This window comes from Zea mays, chromosome 7 (genome assembly GCF_902167145.1).
Source record: "Zea mays cultivar B73 chromosome 7, Zm-B73-REFERENCE-NAM-5.0, whole genome shotgun sequence".
Classification (NCBI taxonomy): Eukaryota; Viridiplantae; Streptophyta; class Magnoliopsida; order Poales; family Poaceae; genus Zea; species Zea mays.
Window position 1 is genome coordinate 111,565,935 of NC_050102.1, and position 25,307 is coordinate 111,591,241.

Sequence of the window (25,307 nt, forward strand, 5' to 3'; positions counted from 1 at the left end):
ACCGCACTATGCACTCTGCGGACACATGATCTTTAGGAAGGATGTTTTCTTTCAGGTAGTCCCAGATCTCGGAGATACATGCATCGGGACCACTCTGAGACATTGGTTGTGGCGCTAAGAGGTTGGCAGAACCCTCTGTAGCACATATAGTCCTTGGTGGGTCCTGCGGATGGAACACCACCGGGACCGCTAGCTTCGAGGTGCTAGTCTCACCCCCTTTCGCCCAGTTCAGCAGGCTGGGCGGTAGGTCTCAGCAACCGTCTTTTAAAGACGCCCTCGGGCATGGGTGCCCAAGTTGATGCCCTCGTGGAGAGTTCATCTGCCGCTGAGTTGTTAGCCCGAGGAACATGTTGCAGTTCCAAAGCCGTGAAGTCCTTTTCCAGCTTCCTTGCATGGAGGAGGTAAGCTGCGAGCCTGAGCTCGTTGCAGCTACATTCCCCACGGACCTGCTTGATGATCAGCTAGGAGTTCCCCTTCACGAGGAGCTGGTGGATCCCTAGTGATAGGGCCGCAGACAAGCCGAAGATCAATGCTTCATACTCTGCCATGTTGTTGGTGGCCTTGAACTCAAGGTGCACCATGTACTTCACTTGATCTCCGCTTGGGTCGATGAGGACCACTCCAGCCCTGCCAGCCTGTTGGTGGGTGGATCCGTCGAAGAAGAGGGTCCAGTGGGGCTCGGTGAAGACCGGAGCCCTAGGCTCTGCAGGTGTGGGGTCCGAATCGGGATCCGAACCCCCAGGAACGCTCGGGGAAGGAGTCCACTCCACTATGAAGTCATCCAGGACCTGGCTCTTGACAGCATGGCGTGGCTGGAACTCCAGTTGGAACTCGGCAAGCTCCGCCGCCCACTTGGCGATGTTGCCTGCGGCGTTAGAGTTGTGGAGGATGGCCTTTAACGGGTAGGAGGTCACCACCACAACCCTGTGTGCCTGAAAATAGTGGCACAACTTCCTAGACGCAACAAGTACAACATAAATAAGCTTTTGCGTCTCAAGATACCTGGACTTTGCCTCATGGAGGACCTCGCTGACGTAATAGACCAGCTTCTGGATGGTTCGGACCCCTGTGGTTGGTCTCGGGTCCTCAAACTCCTGGCCTTCCGTCAACATCGTGGTGGTTGAACCACCACCTTCTCTTGGGGGAATTTGTTGACTCCCCTGGGGTTGTTGTGCCGCCCTTTCAGCGACCAGCACCATGCTCACCGCCTCGGAAGCCGCTGCAATGTACAAGTACAACGGCTCCCCCGGCTCCAGAGCTACCAGTATTGACAGGGACACAAGGTGCTGCTTCAACTCTTGAAAGGCTCGTTCTGCCTCTTCGGTCCAAGAGAATGGACCGGACTTCCGCAATAGCCTGAAGAAGGGCAGTGCCCTCTCAGCCAGTCTTGAGATGAAGCGGCTAAGGGCGGCTAATGACCCCGCAAGCTTCTGGACGTCCTTGATGCGGGCCGGAGGCCTCATCGTCTCAATTGCCTTGATCTTCTCTGGGTTTGCTTCAATGCCCCGATGTGAAACCAGGAACCCCAGCAACTTCCCAGCAGAGACACCAAAGACGCACTTGTCTGGGTTCAGCTTTGTGCGGGTTGCCCGTAGCCTGTCAAAGACCAGGGTTAAGTCTTCCACTAGGGTCGACCCTCTCTTAGTCTTGACCACGATGTCATCGACGTATACCTCTACTCTGTCCCTAATCAGGTCCCCAAAAGTCTTACTCATCGCCCGTACAAATGTTGGCAAGGCGTTTTTCAGACCGTAAGGCATTACGACATAACAGTAAAGCCCATCCACTGTTACAAAAGCGGTATGCTTCCTATCTTGTCTAGACATCTAGATCTGATGGAAACCAGAGTAAGCATCTAAGAAAGACAAGAGGTCACACCCGGAGGTAGAATCCACGATTTGATCTATTCATGGTAGTGGATATGGGTCCTTAGGACAGGCCTTATTGAGGTTGGTGTAGTCGATGCACATCCGAAGCTTCCCGTTAGCCTTGGGGACGATGACTGGATTGGCCAGCCATACTGGGTGATGGACCTCTTCGATAAAGCCAGCGTCCAGCAGCTTCCGGACCTCCTTACGAATGAAGTCCTGCCGCTCAACGAACTGTCTCCGAGGCTTCTGACTCACCGGTTTGACGTCAGGGTGGATCTTCAGATGGTGCTCGATCACCTCCCTGGGGATCCTAGGCATCTGCGACGGTTCCCATGCGAATACGTCGGCATTTGCCTGGAGGAAGGCAATGAGCGCGAGTTCCTATTTCTCCTCCAGATCACCCGCGATGCGAGTGGTCTGGGGGGAATCCGCGCTGAGCTAGATGGTCTTGACGGGGACGCCATCTGCCCCAGCTGGTTGCACCTTAGGCACCTTGGCAGGCATCTCGGTACAGGAAGTCGAGGGGTCCCTTTCTCCGTCATCCGGGCGAGCAGCTTCTGCCGCCAGGGCATGCAACTTCTCGACAGCTGCAAGTGCAGCAGGGCGGTCGCCCCGCACAGTGAGAACCCCAGCAGGGGACGACATCTTGAGGACCAAATACCCATAATGGTCAATGGCCATGAACCGGTACAGGGCCGGCCTGCTAATGATGGCATTGAAAGGGAGGTTAACCTCCGCAAAGTCGAACTGGACGTTCTCAGTGCGGAAGTTCTCCTCGGTCTCGAATGTTACCAGGAGTGTGATGCTCCCAAGGGGATACACCGGTTGTGGGTCCACTCCAAAGAATGGGCGTGAGGGCCCCAGTTGGGACCCTGGGATCTGCAGCTGCTTGAACGTAGCGTGGCTGATGACGTTGAGCCTAGCCCCACCATCAATCAGCACATGATGTAGTTTCATGTTGGCGATGACAGGGGCGGTGATGAGTGGTAGTATACCAGCCCCTGCCATGTTTTTGGAGCAGTCGGATGCCCTGAAGGAGATAGTGGTGCTCCGCCACCACTGATGGGGAGCTGCCTTCGGGACCCCTGGGGTCGCCGAAAGGACCTCACGACGTAGAGACTTCACGTTCCTACGGGAGGTAAGCTCCCAACTTCCGTCGTACATAACGTACAACTTCTTGCGGTGGTTGTCGTCATCACCAGATTCGGAGTCTCCAGTGACGATGTCCTTGAGGACCTGCTCGGGGGTCTGATACCCAAGGTCCCGTTCTCCCGCGGCCAGGTCACCTTCGTTGACCTTCTCCTTGCCAGGCCGACGATGAGGCGGCGAGCCATCCCTGGAGGTCTGCTCGCGCCGCTCGCTGATGTGCTTCATGAGCTTCAGGATCTCCCGGCATTCCGAGGCGCTATGGCGAGCATTGGGGTGGACAGGGCACGACCCACTGTCACTTCCCTGTTGCCGGGGGCGCTTGCTGCGCTCGTCCCGGCCCCCAGCCGCAGCTACGGCGACCGGAGCACCAGTGTGCGGCCTATCATGACCGCGGTTCTTCTTCTTCTTCTTCTTGCCACCGCCCTGGGTGGTGGCACCTGAGCCACCTGTCCGGGTAACTCCGGTTTGCGGTGTCGAGTGCCATGCACGGCCCTCAGCAGCTCTGGCACATTTGTCGACCAGAGTGAAGAGCGTGGTGACGGTCTCCACGTCATGCGTAGCCAACTTCTCCAACATCTTCTTATCACGTAGCCCCTGTCGGAAAGCAGTGATAATGGAGGCATCGGAGATGCGAGGTATGGTCCCCCGTACCTTGGTGAAGCGGGAGATGAAAGCCCGGAGAGTCTCCCCGGGTTCCTGCCTCACTACATGGAGATGAGCCTCCACGCCATGCTGTTGATAAGCACTAGCAAAGTTCACCGTGAACCGTGCACAGAGCTCTTCCCAAGAGTATACCGACCCGGGGTGAGATTCATGAGCCAAGTCCGGGTCGGCCCGGTCAAGGCTACATGAAAGTAGCTTGCCATCATAGCGGTGTTTCCACCAGCTGCCGTAATGGCGGTGACGTAGACCTGCAAGAATTCCGACGGGTTCGTCGTACCGTCGTACTTCTCCGGCAGGTGTGGCCGGAACTTGGGTGGGCAAGTCGCCGTGCGGAGATGGTCCGCTAGTGCGGCGCAGCCCACGCCGACCAATGGGACACCCGCCTGAAGTCGGGCATCCCTTGGAGTTTGTGGTGAAACTGGAGCGAAGTCCTGGTCGAGGTTGCGACCCTCGAAGTTTTGCCGGCGCTCACGCGCCCTCTCTAGAGAGACTCGGGCATCCTCGCCCGAACGCCTACGGTTGAGCTCTCCCCGCAGATCGTCGGCCTTCTCCAGAGAGATTTGGGCATCCTCGCCCGCACACCAGCGGTTGAGTTCTGCCCGCAGGTCGTCAGTCCGTGCACCCCTCACTGATGGTGAGTGCACAGATGCCGACGCCTCGCGTTGACGCCGGAATGACCGAGGCCTGGGCCTGGCCGAGCCAGTATGTGCCATGTCGAGGAGTCGATCGACATCTTCACGCCACTGCCTCATGGCCCCCGGCGAGGCTGTGGAACTTGGGGGTTGCGCAGCAACTCCCTGGCTGCAGACAACGCCCCTGGAGCAGCCCTTGATGGAGCCCTGGATGTCTGCACATGCGTGTGCTGCTGCGCAGCGTGCATAGCAGCAGCACCGGTCGCAGGGCGGTTGGAGCTTCGTGGCATGGAAGATGCGGCCTCTTCCTCCATCAGGAAGTCCTCGGGAACCAAGTCGCGGTGCTCGACAATCTGAACCATTGTGTCGAGCAAGAAAACAGGCGGAAACCTAAAGCCAAGAGCCCGTACCTGGCGCGCCAAATGTCGGTGGGGAAATCCACCGGCCGGGTGGTGGAACGCACCCGCCCTAATCCTAAGATGAGGAGGGGGCCTAAGCGGTTGCCTGTTTGGTGAATTCGGGAAGAACACGAGAGGACACGAGGGATTATAGTGGTACAGGCCGTCGGAGCGTAATACCCTACCTCCACTGTGTGTAAGCTGTATTGAGGGTAAAATTGAGTCTGTCCTTGTAACGCAGTGTGCCTTCCCTTTTATAGTTTAAGGGAGGTACATACAAGGGTGCTGAGCCCCGACATGCGGGCCCAGGAGCATAATGGAAGAAATACATTATGTGAATAACTAATGCTGGTAGAGTAACGCGTGAGTAATCAGCGGGAGCCATGATGTCCGCAGTCCATGCTGCATTGATGGGCAGTTACAGTACGAGTAATGCGGGAATAATAGTGAGTAACTGCGCGACCCACGTATCGTGGACTGAGCACGTTGCCTGTCAGTGGAATGGACAGGCGCACGTCTTATCCGTAATGAATGCGGAAGCGCGCGTAGCCCAGCGGCGTCATGCCAAGTTCCGCCCGTTGGCTTATACCGCGCGCAGTATGCCATGTGGCAGCATCGGGTGTCCGTCTGAGCGGGGAGCAGGAGTGCATGCGGATAGGTTCGGATCACGCTAGACCAGGTCTGGACGCGTGTCAGCTCCGGACCCCGCCTGGGCCCTAATTAAGGCCTGGGTGTGTTCTGGAACCTTGGGACCCTATTGTGGGCGACCCGGACCCCATACAGGGAGGGTCTGGATCCCATTATAGGGGTCCGGTCCGTACACGTGGAGGTCCTGGACCAACCTGGAGGTTTGGACCGTATATACAGGGGTCCGGCACTCTCCCATGGGGTCCGGACTTAATGTCGATGCCTTGGAGTATATCACTTTCTCTGGCCACATGGTGGTCCCGGAGCCGTCCACGTGGTGGGGTCGGGTGCTGTTGCTGGCCCAGAGCAGTCACCCAAGGCTAGGGCGAGTCACGGCCTGGTCCCGCGCACAGCTCCTTTACCACGCGACTAAAGATAGCCGCGTGGGTACTGCGTCTTCATACAGTAGTAAGGGGTACCCTAGTTTTAGGGTACCGACAATTTCTCATACAAACATTTTTTGATTAAGTCGTTTCAGGACAAGCTTTGATCAACCCAACTTGGAAAATATAAAAGAAACTGAAACATGTAATCTATATATTTTATAAAGCACTAGTTTTCATAGTTTCACAGTCATCATGCGTGCACCAAGGGCGAAGCTAGGATATGAGATTAGGACGGACTAAATTAGATTAGATGGCTGTTAGAAGCATTTTTTGCATCGTTTACATGAGAATTAGATAAAAAGACTAACAGTCCCTATAGAATTAGGGGGGGCATTGGCCCCTATGCCCCCTGTCGCCGCCCTTGCGTGCACAAGTAGGAACTCGAACCTTGTTTGTTGGTTCTATTCACACCCACCTAACCAAAAGAACACATATATTTTTATGTTTTGGTAAAACAAAATCTACCAATATAATATATAGAAACCATACCAATGCATGGGCATCTGACTAGTTATTATAACATGGAACTACATGTGTATCATCTTTTCTGGAAGTGAGATGCTAAATTAACTATTTACATACATTTTAAAAGTTGTGGTCTAACTTAGCCGGAGAAAATGGTAAAAAGGTACCTCAAATTATCCGAGCATAATCAAAAGCATGGTTGCAGTCAAGAATAAAGTAAAGATTGAATTTACATTATCTTTCCCTCCAAAACTAGTATCACATATAAATGCATAAAACAAGAACCGAAGGAGATGAGTTCAGTATACCGAATGTGTGAACAAGCATGCAGCTAAGGAGTAGAACAATCGCTTACTTGAAACAAAACGGACAGCCATAAAAGATAAAACAACATGATGTGCCAAAAAACAATAAAACAACATGATGTGACAAAAAACAGTTAGTGGAAACATATAATTGTTATTCTAAACCACCTTTCAGTGGCATATCAACCCTACACCATCCATGTCCTTGGTTTCAGAAACACCTACTCCACAAACTTACACTGAAGCAAGCAAAACCTATGCAAGAAAGAATACTACTTCATGCCTTATTTTTCAAGTGAGATCAAGGAGTACCAAAATATGCATCATTAAAAAAAAATTATGCCATAGAAAAGGTGATTTCTTTCAAAATGAAAAAAGAGGGAAGAACACGTTCTCATAACAAACAACATATATACTAGCAATGATGAACTGACAGTAACAAACAATATAATCATGCGTCATAAATACAAGTCGATCTAAGTTTGTCTTAGGTTTTTCAACCATCAATATATAAGTTGTTTGACAAAACAAGATGACATTTCAAGATCATTATAAAAAATACTTCCATAATATACAACCGCTTTTATTAAGATAATATATGCTTATTAAATATTACTACTCAAAATAAAATTTACAAAAGCATGACTTTAGGAAAAATCTAGATGGGTTTATTTTTTCCGGGAAGTACATTATGGGTGTGATTACTTGATTTAATTCAGTCAGACAGGTTATAGATGGCCTGGTTTAATATATATACAGTTCAATGCTTGATTACTTGGTTTAATTCAGCCTGGCTACTGTGAGACAGTGTTTGGTTGCTTGTATCAAAACGTGTTTGGTTGCTTGTATCAAAACATGTACCAAACAAGAATTCACAAATAAATCTTCAAATTTTATGTAACATATATGGTCTAGTTTTAACGAAAATATAAATATAAAATCGGTTCAATAATTAAATCTTTTATATTTAATTAGAAAATATAATTATAAAACAAACTAAACAATCTTTTCGTGGATCGTGCCGCTGCACCCACCATCCTGGCCGAGCGTTGAGGCTATCCGCAACCGTTACCCCTAAATTTTTCCCCCTATATCACTTTTTTCTCCTATTTTCCCCCATATTTTTCCATCTCCCGCAGCGGTTCCCCCTAAATACTCCCTCTATACCCCACTACCACTATAAAATATTATTTTCTATACCAACTATCAATTTTTTATCTACTAACAATTACTCGTGGACCCACAACACAGTGTTTAGGGTGATGAACAGTGACACGCTAAATCTGGGGGGAGAGAGAAGGAGACCGACACGTAGGGGGCGCTGTAGGGGGCACCGCTACGGCCATAGGGTGCCCCTACAGCCGACATGCAAGGGGAGGGGGAGTGGTAGGGTCGACCGCTGCGGTCAGTCTGAAGCTCAAGCTGGGCTTGCTAGCCAGCCTGGTTCAGGCCCCGTAATTGGATATGTCAACCAAACTAACTAACTAACTGTGCTTTTAGGACTCCAGCCACCAACCAAACACGCTCTATAAGTCCGTAAAAGTGCTAGATTTGTAACATACAACATCTTCAGCAGGAAACATCCAATGCCTTTTGCCATACAGAATGAATGTCATTGGACTACAGCTAGCATCGACCAAACATCAATCAACTGTGATTGCATGTTGACACCAAGCAAAAGCAACATATCAGTAAAAGTGAACATCAACGACATATAATTTGACTTCAATGCTTATAAATTAAAATATTAATCACTGAAATATTCATCTCTAATGGTGAAGTAAAAAAGATGTGAGAGAATGACCGAGAGCAATTCAGAAAAAGATGCGAACCAAGTCCTTTTAAAAAAAAAGTGACACTGAACTACCTGTGTATTAGGAGATACATTATTTTCAGCTTAACTCTAATATTATTTACATCTCATGTAGGCTCTTCCCAAACTTATACAGCAGAGCTGAAGACAAGAAATGACCGTGACCGTGAAGACATAATGATAACATCCTAGTTTACATTTACACTATTCTGCACTCTATGCCATGTATACAGTTCCAGTAAAACCGCCGGTAACTACATAAGGGGAAGCACCTTGTAGTTCATACTTGATTCAGCTCACCATCTCTGAAGAACACTAAGTCTTGCGCTCAACCAATTGATGATATCATTTGCGATATCATCCCTTTCAGGTTCAAAGAGGAGATCATGTAAATACCCATCATATAATTTTATTGATTTATTTGTTGACATTGATGTTTGGTATAATCGCTCGGATGCTCTTGGATCAGTTATTGTGTCAGCTGTACCATGTAGAACAAGAAAAGGGACAGTAACTCTGCTCAAGTTTCTTTGCAGAAATGATGATATCCGGAGGATTTCATTGCCAGTTCTGACTCTAATTGGTCCAGTATACACCAGGGGATCTGAATATTTCATCTTCAGAGCCTCTGGATCGCGGGAAACAGGAGGTCCTCTCTTATGCAAAGCACTGACACGGTATTTTGGAGCTAACATGGAGAATATTGGTGCAACAACCTGATGTTTGAGAAATGACAAAACATAAGCATTTCAGAGTCCAACAATAAGAAAAGGCCCCACTGAAGTTCCTGTTACAGTCGCTAATAACCACATCATCCAGATCAAAACATAAAAATGACCTAAAGAAGAACATTAAATGAATGGGTTCTGTGCTGCAGTCAAACAGCCATTCTTGTGTAAGAACTAACACAAAATGGTTTCTTGATCCTATAGAAACAGGCATGGTAATGAATCATTGGAAATTCAATTCTGCCTTGGATTGCCAGGTAAAAAGGCCTGTTTATTTCATTTCAACATTAAAGTAAAGAACAAATTGAACATGCAAGACAATCTCCCTCATGTACTCGTGTAGAAGGATGTCGTCACACAAAACAAGGATATAGTTTCGTTGAAGAGAAACATCTATTGCTTACTTTGATGATTGGATGAGATGGTTGAACATGAATAGCTGGCGACGTTAAGACCACACCTTCTACATGAAGTTCTACAGAAGGATCCAGCGCGGCCTTTGGACATTCATGCAAACAGGAAAAATAATTGAAATTCCAATCCTGCTTATGTGACTTACGGTCTTACTGAAAAGGTCAATTAAGTCAAACATTATTGCTTTACCTTCAAAACAATAGCTCCACCTGTGGAGTGCCCAAATAAGAAGCACGGCAAACCATGGTTTTCCTCCAATACAACATCCTCCAGAAATTCTTTCTGCACAGGAAGGAACTTCAAAAATAGATTGAGAAAATACTGCAAGAAAAAAAAACTGCAACTTGAAATTTATATCTGTGCACAATTCTGTATGTACGAAACAGTACCAAGTCACCAACAGCATGATCAAGTGACGAAACATATCCATGAACTCCATCACTTCCACCATGTCCTTCGGAGACAAAATACAAGAAGATGAAAATCAAACAACTGCCAGATACGCATAACAAGAGAAGAAATGAAAGTAAAAAAATCAGTTCCATGCCATAGCATAGAAGAGAAAGGACTAGTTAAGAGTAGCACATGCAACATTGAGTCAATAAAAAGGTCCAAGATCTGCTAAATATGAAAACCTTCTGATCACTGCACTTGTATCATTATATCATTTATAGCAGATATTCAGAATAAAGTCCAAGTCAGACTCAATCTGGCCCAACAGCTCTGTTTAGTCAAAATAAAGTATAAGAAACATTTGGAGAGGCTTTCATTGAGACATCCTACCACAATGTGACATGCAGAATTAAACAGAGGTAGCGACCTCATGATACTGAAGCTCACTGCAGTAACTTGAAAGGGAATGATGGACTAGTCTTTAGCCATCTAAATTATGAATATATCACTGGAACATTTGTGGTGTTGTGGACCGAATAATCCCTTTCAAGAGTAAGACCATCTAAAGTTCATAATATAATAGTTTTATTTCTAGACTGAAGATCTTAAAATCAAGCATCTTATATTGTCTTAGAGGCAATTGATTTACATGGTCTTAGTGAGACCACTCAAAGCAATACACAGATTGCACCAAACTAACACTTGAGCACTAATATGTGACAGTAACTCACCAATCCAGTCCATGGCATAAACTTTAAGCCCTTGATCATTCAACAGTTTTGCGAAATGGCTGTACCTTCCACTGTAAATCAATGCTGTCAGCAAAAGCCACTATGTAAAACAATCATGGAATACATTACAGCATATGTTCTGTACCTATGCTCATTTAGACCATGCAACAGTATAACAACGCCCCTGCATATTTGAGAAGCATGAAAAAGTAAAAGACAAGTTAATTACTAGAATGAAATGAAAAAATGAGGCTTTCAAGGTACTAGTGTATCATCTCATGGATTAAACTGGTAACCATTTCATCATTCATGTACAGTTCAAGATAATATGCCTCCTGTAGGTTGAAGGTTTCCAAAACATATAACACATGTAGGTCTTGATATCTAGAACATGCATACGTGTAGGCAACATGGCCTTGGTATTTGTAAATCAAGTCTACTTTGCTAGTGCATTCTTGTATCCATATCATCACTTGAAAAGGTACCAACAATGCACAATTCAAAGAAGAGCTGATACTAATCAAATCATCTAGGAAACTAGGATTCTTTCGATCATTACCAAATACCAATACAAACATGCAAAGAAATCTTCTAACCATTAGGTGTGAAGTGGGTCCAATAGAATACAGTCCCCAACAACATTTCCTTGTAGTAACCCCACTTTTGCATGATCTAATCCTAAAGAAGCTCCAGAAGAGACATGCAAGCTTCCGGCCCCAGTAGAACATAACATCGACATGTTTTCCAATCCCCTTCACTACAAGACAAACTGATTCCCCTAATGCAAACAGCAACAACAAAAAACAAAAGGATTTTAATCATGCACCTGCTCGATGCTACAAACACGGCAACACCACCAAACCATCTAACAGATCAATCCCGCCAAAATAACACGGTCCTAAATTATCTCAACATGTCAGGTTTGAATACCCAACCGCTCGATTTCATCACGTTCCAACACAGCTCGCACTTATATGATTCAAAAAAAGGAAGTCGCGGGTTAGTGGGGTAGGGCAGATGTGAATACTTGAGGCGATCGTCGGCGGCCGGAGTCCACGATTGCGTGAAGAGCGCGTCGCCCCTGGCGGTCTCGAACACGGCGAAATCCCTTCTGCTGCTCCTCCTCCTCGTCCCCGCCTCGTTCGCCTCCTCCTCGGCCTCCTCTCGCAGTCTCCGGATCGCCAGCTCCCGCCTCACCGTCGCGTCCATCTCCACCGCCGTCTTCTTCCCCGTGTCCCCTTCCACCACCACCACGTCCTCCTCCTCCCCCTCCCCTTCAGCAGCCGCAGAGGCCATCTCCGGAGCGGGCCGTGGTACCGCGAGACAGAGCCGCCGCCGCGGCTGATCCTGCGGCCGCGCAGCGGCAGGCAGCGTGACTAGGACGCGGACCACCGCCGTCCTCGACGGCCGGAGCGAGGGGAATGCCCCTGTCGGCGACGCCGCGGGTGGGGCCCACATGTCAGCGAGGCGCCGACTAGGCCGGAGGAGGGGGAGAAATGGAACTTTGGAAGCACGGAATGGGACAAGGGACAGGGCAAGGGATCTCGGAATAGAAGCTTCCCCGATGATGGTTATATAAGAAAGAAATCTCCCATCAATTCTTTCGCGCGGCCGTTATTATGCTCCCCCGAATTTTTTTATATAGACACACACGGAAAAAAATTTGGAATCCCTCACCCTCAACAGCGAGAAATTTGTGATTTTGCCACTCTCAATTTTGGTTGTCTGTTATTATGTCATCCCGTGTCTATGACTGGTGGGACCATCTGTGTCTATGATTTGTGGGTCCGATGGCATACTGGCGAAGCCCATAAATCATAATGGCAAAATTGCCAATGTCTCCCTCAACAGCGCTGGCCTAACCCAGGACGCGCGTCGACGTGAGTTTGACACGTAGGTCCAAGTGCGGGAGTTGAAGCGTCTTTGTTGGATGTCAGTGTATGTAGGTCAAAGTTCACCATCTCGTTTAAAACCCATATCTCGCTTATCCCCGAGAACAAGACACAGACGAAAACCGTCCAAAAGCCGCTAAACTCCAACGATTTGTAATTTTAATTTGAAAAACGGTTTTCAATGTTCTTGAGCGGTTTTCGGTAAAAACATGCTTGAGTTCGGATTAATGGTTCTAAAAGAACTCAATTTTCTGACACCAAAAGATAAATTTTTGAACAACAAATATATTTCTGAACTCCTTGAGCCCTCTATTTTTTATAAAAAAATTCATAATTTTTTATCAAGATTTTTTCAAATGAAATTAATGAAAAAAATCGTCAGAAACCAAAACCGTCTATCTACGGGAACGGGAAATATGGACGGAGATTTCCCGCACGAGATATCTAACCTTGATGTAGATGGACTTGAAAAGGGTATGTGCGGCAGTTTTCTTGGCATTGTATTTGCATGTGTCGTGGTTTTAGTGGAAGCGTAGTGGGCGAACATTGATGGCTAGTTTGGTGGACAGGTAAATAGAGGGGATCCATGGGTTGATTCAAACCCATGGACCCCCTTCATTTTCATGTCCACCAAACCAGTCCTAATGGTCCATTGGTTGCTGAAGGCTGCGTTTAGATGAGATACAAATCGAAATCTAGATTCTATATTATCTAGATTATACATTATCCCTATCTAGTTTGTTTGGATTGTAGATATTTGGAGCTTTATGTTCAACTTGTATTCCCTCATTGCCCCTACCTTATCTGATGTTGTTTGTGTTTCTCTGCAGAGTTCGATGCCATTTGTTCTAGTTAGTCTGGCCCATTCACTCTGGCACCAATCTCTGAAGTCCTTTGCCTTTACATAATGACACTTGTTAGAACTTTGATTGTGATGATAATCTTTAAAGAATGTGAGTAAAAGATTGTAGCTATACCAGTCTGCTATTTGTAGCCTCTCCTTTACCTTTGCCAGATTGGTTGGCAGTGGCAGAAGAAAATCGGTTGGCAATAGTAGAAGAAATTGGCAATCTGCATGGCTAAGACTTTTGACGATTCAGTGAATATTGATCCTTCATCAAGTTTTGCTCTGGCTCGACATTGTTGGAAACTCAGAACTGGTTATGATATCAGGATAAAGCATACAAATTCTCAGAAATTATGCAGATCGATATATCCATCTTTTATGATTAAAAACACCAATGCAAAAGGATCTTAAGTCTCAAACAAACAAGACATGGGAACGAAGCTTAAAATTTAATTCCAAAAGAAACCCTTTATATAATTATTTTTAGTATGTTCAATCATATTTTTCTAATTTACTTTATTAATTAATCCACTAATCCTCTGTAATATAAAACGTGCATTCCATGTTCTGCCTTTTCCGATTCCCCTCTCCCAGCATAGTCCATTCTCATCATTCCATGTTCTGCCTTTTCCGATTCCCCCCTCACCGTTTCCTTTCTCATTGCCCCTCCCCACAAAGCTCATTCCCATTCCCACGTACATCCCACGCCTAGCTAAAATTTAATTAAAAACAGGCCCCAAGGGGATTCAAACCTGTGACCCCTCAAGCAAATATGCTTGTAGCTACCACTACACCACATGTGTGTTTATGTCTACATCTATTATAGTAAAAACATATACTACATCTCTCCCGAAGCCCACCTGCTACCCTTGCACAATGTGTAGTAGTAGATAAGTATCACCGAGATTATTAAATTATATTTTTGGATTGAGGGAGTAGTATTTAAAGAAGAGTCTTGCATGCAATTTCTTTTGTTTGAATAATGTTTTCAACTTAAATTCTTTTTTTGCATGCGTGACATTTATTCTCCGTAATATTTTTCCATGGATCTGACTTATAAGTCATTTTCATAAATCAATGCCAAAGATGAATCCATGTTTCTTACCTGCAAACCCCAAACAAACACCACTAGCACGAGGCGCTCGTGTTGGTGTCGCTCATCGACGACGAGAAGAAGCTTGGCGACTGCCAGTTCAACCTCTGGAAGCAGTCCTACGTGGCCCATGCGCCGCTGTGTACGGCAATCTTCGGCGCAGCCGTCGCTTGGACGCGGTCCAGAGCGGCTGCATCGCGCTGTCCATCGTCAAACAGGGGGACCTCATGGTCGTCGTCAATGCCGACGACTCTCGGATTGTTCTAGGCACCGCAACCGACGACGGCGCCAACACACCGTCCAGCTCATCATCCACCTGAAGTCCAACCTGCCACGTAAGTCGCTACTGGCCGGCCATGAATTCTTGTGCGCTGGGATGACGGCCATTGTTGATGTTGTATGAGTGTCCTCGAACAAGATGTATGTAGAGGAGTAGCACATCCGGTGGTGCAACGACCATGTGTACTACCTCGCTGATGAGTCCGGGGTGCACTTCATTTGGCAGCCCAGCCAAGAGTCATCGGTACTCACCATGTCGCGCGCGTTCGACGACTACTATATCAAGGATTGTGGCGTCATATCGGCGCCGGAGGTGAGCAGAGGAGGACCGACAACAATGACCACTCACCATCGTCGGGGTAGCTTTTGTGCCGGTCTGCCTTTAATTCTCTTTGCAAACACACACTTGCCTTTTTGTTTAAGCAAGTGTGTATGGTGGTGCGTGCCTGATGACTAACGATGTACGACAGAACTACCGGCAGGTGTGGCACGTGCTCTCTAATGATGAGACCATGCAAATCATGACATATATCGAAGTCTGCATGATACTGATGGTTGCAATGTAGTAGTGAAACAACTAAATTAAAATAACAAAATTTATGTATGGCTAGGATCACAAATGAATTATGAAACATTTTCTTATAACAATATAAGACACATTTTATATATAAGTTATCATGATATTATATATTCCCGTTGCAACGCACGAGTACTCACCTAGTTCAATTATAAGAGTTGTTGCAAGACATACTGCTTCTTATCTTATTTCGAGTGTCCAAAAGAGCCCAAAAACAAATCATCTTCAGCACTTGACTTGGAACGTCTAGCAGCATTGGAACTCAATTGGACAGGGGAAACTTCATGTGATGGAGATGATCCAAAAGCTTGCCAGGAAGAAGCATTCCCATGACTTTTTTGTTCGGGCCACCTTTGCTAGAGTTGGTAAGGGTGCTTGTTGCTAGACAGATATAGTTCTCCTTACTTCATATCTCTAAATATCTCTCAAAGACAAAGGCTTCTGCAACTTTGCTAAGGATGTGTTTGGTTTGAGGTTAAAGTACGATGAGGCGGGGGGTGACACCGTCCCCTCTATTTTTGGGGATCACGCCGTCACAAAAAATTACTCCGGTGTTTACCTTGCCCACACATGACTCTCATCCAAACACTATAGAAATTGTGGCCGCCTCTTCCATCTCTCCTTGTACATCCAATCAAACACACCCTAAGTCATTAGACCATACTGGAGCAGGCATAGAGATAGTCTCATCACTCTTCTAAAGAATAAAGTCTCTAAAGGATGGACAACTTGGTGGAACTGGCAATATTTCTAACTCATGTTATGTTTGCTTAGAAAACTTTCCCTTTTCAGAAGACATGGAAATAGCTGGTGGATCAAAGAAACCAATATGTGATGGAGCTTTCACAGTAGAAGATTTTGTTTTTTGCTGCCTTATTTTTGTTCTTTTTGTCCTTGGCCTCAATGAAGTCATTATCATTGAGGGCAATAGCATCAGGCTGGACAACAACATGTGACAGAGGAGGGTAAAATGCATCATTTGCATTACCTATGTTCCCTTGAAGGAGCATTTTCGCTTTGGTAGTTGATTGCTTTATGCAGAACTCGAGGAAGCTTATATCTGAAGGGGAAACATATCAAAATTAACAAAAGTAATACAAAAGATTGAATTATCCTAACTTGAAGCGAAAGCTTGTAACACCCCACTGATCCCACACAATGGATGATACCAAAAGAAACCTTTCTACAAAACTTATGCAACACATAGAGAAAGAAAGTATTGCAAAATCCGGCAGCACCTCCCTTGAAAGTAGCATAACAAGGAAAGCATATAGTTTATACAGGATATAAAAGAAAGATAATTGACATAGTATAATCGAAATGCAACGGTAGAAAAGAACATTCATGACCAGACAAAAGATAGTCATCTCAGCCCACCAAACTAAACAGTTCAACTACCATGAAAGATTAGAATGTAATAATTCCCTAGACTTGACCCTTCCTGTTTAACATCATTAATAATCAGTTATTCCTTTATTTAAAAGTGTGGTGGCCGTGCTGCTACATCCCTTCTCCCAAAGCAAAGATCAGGTGCCTGCATCAGACAATGCAAGAGTGAGATGACACATCTCAGCAAGTAAAAACAAACAACAGTTGGACAATGCAAGCCAACCGTGCATAAGCAACCACATGGTTCCCAACTTCTTCCTTAAATATTAATTTGCAGCAAGTAAGCAAATACTCAATTACTCAATGCCAAGAAGAAATACAAAGTAAAGATCCACCTTATCCACATCACCAAAATAGGTTCCACACTTCACCCATGAATGCACATGGCTACAGATGCAACATGACTTCTGCCTTCATACCTCTAAGGATATGAAGCTGCATCATACCCCTTCTCGGGAAAACATATGATGCTCATTGTACCGGTACGGTCGGACCATAAGATCGCGACGAAAACTTCAATGCAATGGATGATGAATGCATTATGCATGTCAACAACATGAGTTCTTCCCAAATAAGATGTGCTAGACATATACCTCCACCCATTTCACATCAATAACCACCTGGGTAACATGATCAAACCACACCCTCCACATGTATAATCAACAGAGCATGAATAATTTCAAACGATGGTACCCAATTAGGAATATGGATATGAACACAAGTAGCACAAACATAATCAAGTATGAGACTCTTCAATCAAAAGACGAAATAACCATCACTGTTTTACTTGCCTTTACCGAAGTTCGGGCAAAATCCCTAAGAACGATCCGGAAGTCCACCACCTGTTTTTGACACCCAACTTAGTGCACCAAATTCTCATGAAAAAAAACTCAAAGACAACACCGCACCTACGCGCAATCTCAAACCCCGCCACGGTAACAATTCTCCCCTCACTAACCAAACTGCAGCGGCGCTGCTTAACAATTCCATAACTTAAAATTTAGGACAGCAGTGATGATAAACAAAAACTTCAGAGACAACTACATAAAATTCCCCACAAGTTTTGTATACAACTCATGATTGAATTCTAACATCTACTTACCTCTAAACGGTCCTCAAAATAAACCCTGCAATCTGTTTTTTTCTGATTTGAGCAGCGACATACGCGGATTCAAACAGCGATAACTTTTAAAATATAATTCCGATTTGAGCGCATAAGTACTTGTTGGAAAGATAAGAAAAAGCCCTACATGATTCTCATACTGATTAACACTAATTACTCCCGAAACATCCCCAGAAACTGCTAACACTGCTGCTGTTCATCACTCTGAAAAATCTGTTTTCTGGACAGCCACATACCCGGATTCAAACGATGATAACTTTTAATTTATAACTCCAAATTGAGCGCATAAATACTCGTTGGAAAGATAAAACAAAGTTCTACAAGATTCTCATACTGATTAACACTAATTGCTCCCGAAAAATCCCCAGAAACTGCTAACACTGCTGCTGTTCATCACTCTGAAAAATCTGTTTTCTGGACAGCCACATACCCGGATTCAAACGATGATAACTTTTAATTTATAACTCCAAATTGAGCGCATAAATACTCGTTGGAAAGATAAAACAAAGTTCTACAAGATTCCCAAATTGATCCCCATTAAATCTTCACGAAAAAAACTAAAAACTGCTGGAACTACCGCTGTTCATCCACCACGCAAAATTCTGGACAGCCCCCCCTCTATCTAATCACAAACGCAACATCTAATCCATTGAATCGCAGCGCAAATGAACAAGGGATGAACACAAAAGAAAAATCACCTTGGGTTCTCCCCTTTTCCTTCCTCCCTTCTTCCTTCCACCAAAATGATTGGAGATTCGCACCAAAAGACGATGATCCGAGCGGCACAGAGTAGCACCTAGGGAGGAGGGGATTGGGGGGGCGGCTAGGGTTTGGGAGGCTAATGGGCCGAAACACCAATTGCGGCCCAACTAACCCACGCGACAGCTCCCGACCGCAACGCAAATGTCAAACCAAAAAAATTCTACTGCCCTAGTTGCGAATGTTATTCACAAAATTCCAAATCCCCAAAACAACAACTGGATGAGGGAAAAAAAACAAAAAGAACAACCCCCAACTTCTCTTCTTTGCAAACCGGGTATCACATTCTACCCCTCTTAAAAAGAATTCGACCTCGAATTCTGACGCTTCTATCGGAATGACACAAGAAAAGCTTAGCGAATCAACAACACTTACCCACAACGAAAAGTTCCGGGTACTTCTGCCGCATCAACTCCTCAAGTTCCCACGTAGCCTCGCGCTCTGACTAATTAGACCATAAGACCTTGACATACTTAATTGATCTCTTCCTCAACACACGCTCCGAGAATTCCAAAATACGCACCGGACGACACTCCAGAGTCAGATCCTGCTGCACCGCAATTGGTTCCATCTCAATCTGATGGTCCGGATCCCGCAAGAACTTCCTCAACATAGAGACATGAAAAACCGGGTGTACCCCTGCCATGGAATCCGGCAGCAGCAAGCGATAAGCCAGGCTGCCCACTCAGGCCAAGATAGTGAACGGTCCAATGTATCTTGGGCTGAGCTTCCCAGAGACACCGAACCGAACAACTCCCTTAGTGGGTGATACCCTGAGAAGGACTTGGTCACCCACAGCAAATTCCAGATCCCGCCTCCTCACATCAGCATAACTCTTCTGACGACTCTGAGCTGCCAAAATGTTCTGACGAATTTCCCGAACCTTTTCAGAAGTTTGCTGAACCCAATCAGGACCAACCAGGGATCTCTCTCCCAAAGTCTCCCAGCACAGAGGAGAGATACACCGCCTGCCATACAAAGCCTCAAATGGTGCCATCTTGATGCTAGCTTGGTAGCTGTTGTTATACGCAAACTCTGCCAGAGCAAGATGATCCTCCCAGCTACCCTTCCATGACAGAACACAAGCACGCAACATATCCTCCAAGGTTTGGATTGTTCGCTCTGACTGACCATCCGTCTGAGGGTGAAAAGCGACACTAAGCGAAAGCTTGGTGCCCAATGCACTGTGGAGACTCTCCCAGAATTTGGATACAAATTTGGAGTCTCGATCAGAAACAATAGACTTAGGTATCCCGTGAAGCCTGACTACTTCCTTCATATACAAGGGAACCAAATCTGAAGCTGAATTCGTGGTCTTCATGGGAATAAAATGCGCAGACTTAGTCAAGCGATCCACTACCACCCAAATAGCATCCCTGCCACGAGGGGAACGAGGTAGACCCACCACAAAATCCATGGTGATATGCTCCCATTTCCACTCTGGAATTTCCAATGGCTTCAGCAAACCTGCAGGCCGCTTATGTTCGGCCTTCACGCGCTGACATACTTCACAGGCGGCCACATACTTAGAAATGTCAACCTTCATCCGCTTCCACCAGAAGTTTTGCTTCAAATCTCGGTACATTTTGGTTTCGCCAGGATGGACGGTGTAAGGCGTTTTATGAGCTTCTCGCAGGATATCCAGCTTCACCTCTGATTTCTGAGGCACACAAAGACGGCCCCTGAAACGAACCAAATCATTCTCATCAATGGTGAACTCCCGCGGTTTACCATCACCAACCCTCCTTCGGGCTTCCTGCAAAAGACGATCCTGCTGCTGAGCCGCACGCACTCTCTCCATAAGAGAGGATTGAATAAGCATCTGAGTCTCCTTGCTAGCGGTGCCGACATGACACAAAGCGATCCCCAAACGGTCTAGATCAGCGATCAACGGCAAGGCCACCTTTGGAACCCCGGACCTGCTAAGGGCATCCGCCACCACATTAGCCTTCCCCGGGTGATAATGAATGGACAAATCATAATCTTTAATCAATTCTAGCCACCGACGCTGCCTCAAATTCAGCTCCTTCTGAGTAAAAATATACTTGAGACTTTTGTGATCAGTGAAAATGTCACAAGCCTCGCCATAAAGGTAATGCCTCCACGACTTTAGAGCAAAAACCACCGCAGCCAATTCCAAATCATGAGTTGGATAATTCCCCTCATGCTTCCTCAACCGCCTTGAGCCATAAGCAATCACCCTGCCTTCCTGCATCAGCACACAGCCAAGACCAATACGCGAAGCATCCGTATAAACTGTGAAACGCTTACCGCTCTCAGGCAAAGCTAGGATAGGGGCGTCCACCAACTTGCTCTTCAATGACTGGTAACTGATCTCACAATCGCCGGACCAGACGAAGGGAACACCCTTCCCCAAGAGCCTAGTCAAAGGCTTAGCAATGCTGGAAAAATTTGGTACGAAACGCCGATAATACCCAGCAAGGCCCAAGAAACTTCGGATTTCAGAGACACTTGAAGGTCTCTTCCACTCCACTACAGCCGCAACATTCTTGGGGTCAACCGCAATACCCTGCTGATTAATCACGTGCCCCAGGAAAGCCACTTCAGATAGCCAAAAGGCACACTTCTTCAACTTGCCATAGAATTGATTCTTCCTTAGGGCACCTAGAACGAGACGGAGATGCTGATCATGCTCGGCCTCGGTCTTTGAATAAATCAAAATATCATCTAGGAATACGACCACAAAATCGTCCAAGAATTCATGCAGCATCCTATTCATTGCTTCCATAAACGCAGCAGGGGCATTAGTTAAGCCAAAGGACATGACTATGAACTCATAATGCCCATACCTGGTGCAGAAGGCAGTCTTCTCAATATCCTCCTCACAAATCCTCAATTGATGATAACCAGAGTTCAAATCAATTTTGGAGAACACCTGGGCACCCCTCAACTGCTCAAAGAGGACCTCAATTCGGGGAAGCGGATATTTATTCTTGATTGTCACTTGATTCAAAGCGCGATAATCCACACACAGCCGCTTGCTTTTATCCTTCTTCTCAACAAACAATACTGGGGAAGCCCATGGAGACCTGCTAGGCCTAATGAAGCCCTTAGCCAGCAGATCATCCAATTGCTGCTTTAATTCAATCTGCTCCTTTGGAGCCATTCGATACGGGGCCTTATGAATAGGCTGCGTACCCGGGATCAGCTTAATCTCAAAAGCTGCATCGCGCTCCGGAGGAATGCCTGGAAGCTCTGCTGGAAACACGTCAGCAAAGTCACACACCACCCGGATGTCCTGCACCCGCAAGGCAGCCTCGCCCTCCACCACCATAGAGAAAAAGATCCCCGACTTCCTTGACCAGCGATCAGGAAGCAATTGCGCCAACAAGGATAATGTGAACTTCGGAGAACTTCCCAAGAATACCACCTCCTTACCCGACGGCGCCTGCAATAACACTGTCTTCCAGAAGCAGGATATAACCGCGCGATACTGGGATAACCAATCCATACCCAAGATAACATCGAATGCCCCCAAGGAAATCACCACCAGATTAGCCGAAAAAACCTCATCAGCAAGAATGACGGAACACCCCTGACAAACTGAACAGCTACTAATGGAGCCATTAGCAGAACTGACCAAAATTGGGTGACCCAACCTCTGCACCGAAAGACCAGCCCGCGACACAAAATCCTCCGAAACAAACGAATAGCTAGCGCCAGAGTCAAAAAGAGCATGGGCTGCAAATGAATCAACTGAAATCGTACCTGTCACCACGTCTCCTTGCTCCCTGCCATCCGTAGCGGGTAGCACATAAGCTCCAGAAATACCCGCAGAAGAGGAAGCTCCCGGAGTGAAATTAACAGAAGAACCCCACTGAGCCACCGGAGGAGGCTGGCGCGGAGCTCCAAACTGAGACAGCACAGGGGTAGACGGCGCAGGAGTAGGCACAACCTGATACTGCGGAAAACCTTGCATCTGCACGAACTGAGAAGTCCCGGGCACAAAAAGCTGCTGTGGAGGAAGAGGAACTGAAAACTGCTGCTCAGCACTTGACATCATATTGATAGTGCCCTGAGAAGAGGAGGAAGCTATCGGCTCCCATCTAAGCTTCCCACTGGGATTCCTCCTACACACCACATCCTTGTGGTCCTGACTGCAGATAGAACACCTGCCACTCCACTGACACTCTGCACGGCGATGCGCATCTCCACAGCGGAAACACACCAGCCCCAACCCGGGCTTAGGAACGGCCCGAAACCTCTGAGTACTTCCTCCTGAAGTACCTGAGTCAGAAGATTTGCCACGGTAAGGATGGTGGCGCTGATGCTGAGACTTGCCCCTCTTGTGAGCTGGACCTCCAGTGTTGCCCCTCCTCGTGTCCTGGCTACGAGGTTGATCAACACCCGAAGACTTCTGCGACTCCATGGTGTACTGGTGTTGCATCTCCACACCTAGCGCCTGCTCCACTGTGGTACGGAAGTCCACCAACGGAAAGGCCCCCAGAGCATGCCTGATAGAAGGCTTCAGACCCTGACGGAATTGGCTCGCCTTCTCCATCTCATTATAAGCCACATGAGGGACAAAGCGGACCATTTTGTTGAAGCCCACCTCATACTCTATGACAGACTTCTTCTCCTGCTTGAAGGACTGCAAGTCAATCTTCATTTTCTCCAGAAAGGTGACCGGGTAGAATCTCCTTTCGAACTGCCTGATGAAAACATCCCATGATAGGACTCCTGGTGAGGAGGAGTGCGCTGCCTGCACGCCTCTCCACCAAATCTGCGCCTCACCCTTCAGCAGCTGAGTGCCAAAGCGAACCCGATCTTCATAAGCAATCTCGAAGACATTCATCTTATCTTCCACATAAGTCAGCCAATCTGCCGCCTCGACCGGAGTACCACTGCCATCAAAAGAATCCATCTTCATGCCCATCCACTGCATCAGAGAAAGACCACTTACTGGAAGAGGCACCCCGGCCCCGCCACCAGGAACAGCACCCGCAGGGACAGCGCCCCCGGGCACTTCTCCACCTCCAGCCCCCTGAGCAGCACCAGCAGGGGCGACAGGAATGGCTTGCCTCAGTAGGGCCAACTCCTGCTGCATGGCCTGCATCGCGGCTAACATTGCCGCCGGACTCATCGAGTCCCCACTAGGAGCTTGCGGACTACCCCGAGCTCTACGAGGCGGCATAGCTGTATCCACAGGGATGAGAATAATAAGTATGTGAGATAAGCATAGCATCTCTCTAGATAATGTCAAAACTAGCACAGAGAATAACATAATCATATCAATAGCAAGACCGAAAACCCATCCTACATGTGCAGTGTGTCAATTTATTACTACTCCACTTGCTAGGACCTACAGCCTATCCTCTGATACCAACTGTAACACCCCACTGATCCCACACAATGGATGGTACCAAAAGAAACCTTTCTACAAAACTTATGCAACACATAGAGAAAGAAAGTATTGCAAAATCCGGCAGCACCTCCCTTGAAAGTAGCATAACAAGGAAAGCATATAGTTTATACAGGATATAAAAGAAAGATAATTGACATAGTATAATCGAAATGCAACGGTAGAAAAGAACATTCATGACCAGACAAAAGATAGTCATCTCAGCCCACCAAACTAAACAGTTCAACTACCATGAAAGATTAGAATGTAATAATTCCCTAGACTTGACCCTTCCTGTTTAACATCATTAATAATCAGTTATTCCTTTATTTAAAAGTGTGGTGGCCGTGCTGCTACATCCCTTCTCCCAAAGCAAAGATCAGGTGCCTGCATCAGACAATGCAAGAGTGAGATGACACATCTCAGCAAGTAAAAACAAACAACAGTTGGACAATGCAAGCCAACCGTGCATAAGCAACCACATGGTTCCCAACTTCTTCCTTAAATATTAATTTGCAGCAAGTAAGCAAATACTCAATTACTCAATGCCAAGAAGAAATACAAAGTAAAGATCCACCTTATCCACATCACCAAAATAGGTTCCACACTTCACCCATGAATGCACATGGCTACAGATGCAACATGACTTCTGCCTTCATACCTCTAAGGATATGAAGCTGCATCATACCCCTTCTCGGGAAAACATATGATGCTCATTGTACCGGTACGGTCGGACCATAAGATCGCGACGAAAACTTCAATGCAATGGATGATGAATGCATTATGCATGTCAACAACATGAGTTCTTCCCAAATAAGATGTGCTAGACATATACCTCCACCCATTTCACATCAATAACCACCTGGGTAACATGATCAAACCACACCCTCCACATGTATAATCAACAGAGCATGAATAATTTCAAACGATGGTACCCAATTAGGAATATGGATATGAACACAAGTAGCACAAACATAATCAAGTATGAGACTCTTCAATCAAAAGACGAAATAACCATCACTGTTTTACTTGCCTTTACCGAAGTTCGGGCAAAATCCCTAAGAACGATCCGGAAGTCCACCACCTGTTTTTGACACCCAACTTAGTGCACCAAATTCTCATGAAAAAAAACTCAAAGACAACACCGCACCTACGCGCAATCTCAAACCCCGCCACGGTAACAATTCTCCCCTCACTAACCAAACTGCAGCGGCGCTGCTTAACAATTCCATAACTTAAAATTTAGGACAGCAGTGATGATAAACAAAAACTTCAGAGACAACTACATAAAATTCCCCACAAGTTTTGTATACAACTCATGATTGAATTCTAACATCTACTTACCTCTAAA

General features: G+C 46.4%; 1 protein-coding gene across 1 annotated transcript; it reads right to left on the reverse strand.

The window, feature by feature from the left end:
* Positions 1-8,369: 8,369 nt before the first annotated feature.
* Positions 8,370-12,323, reverse strand: LOC103632711 (monoacylglycerol lipase). Its single transcript, XM_008654456.4, has 7 exons — positions 11,663-12,323; positions 10,781-10,819; positions 10,636-10,706; positions 9,901-9,965; positions 9,701-9,793; positions 9,502-9,594; positions 8,370-9,085 (listed from the first exon to the last, which is right to left on the reverse strand). Exons 1-7 carry the CDS (start codon positions 12,091-12,093, stop codon positions 8,666-8,668), a joined length of 1,212 nt encoding a protein of 403 aa, XP_008652678.1. The 5' UTR covers positions 12,094-12,323; the 3' UTR covers positions 8,370-8,665.
* Positions 12,324-25,307: the final 12,984 nt, after the last annotated feature.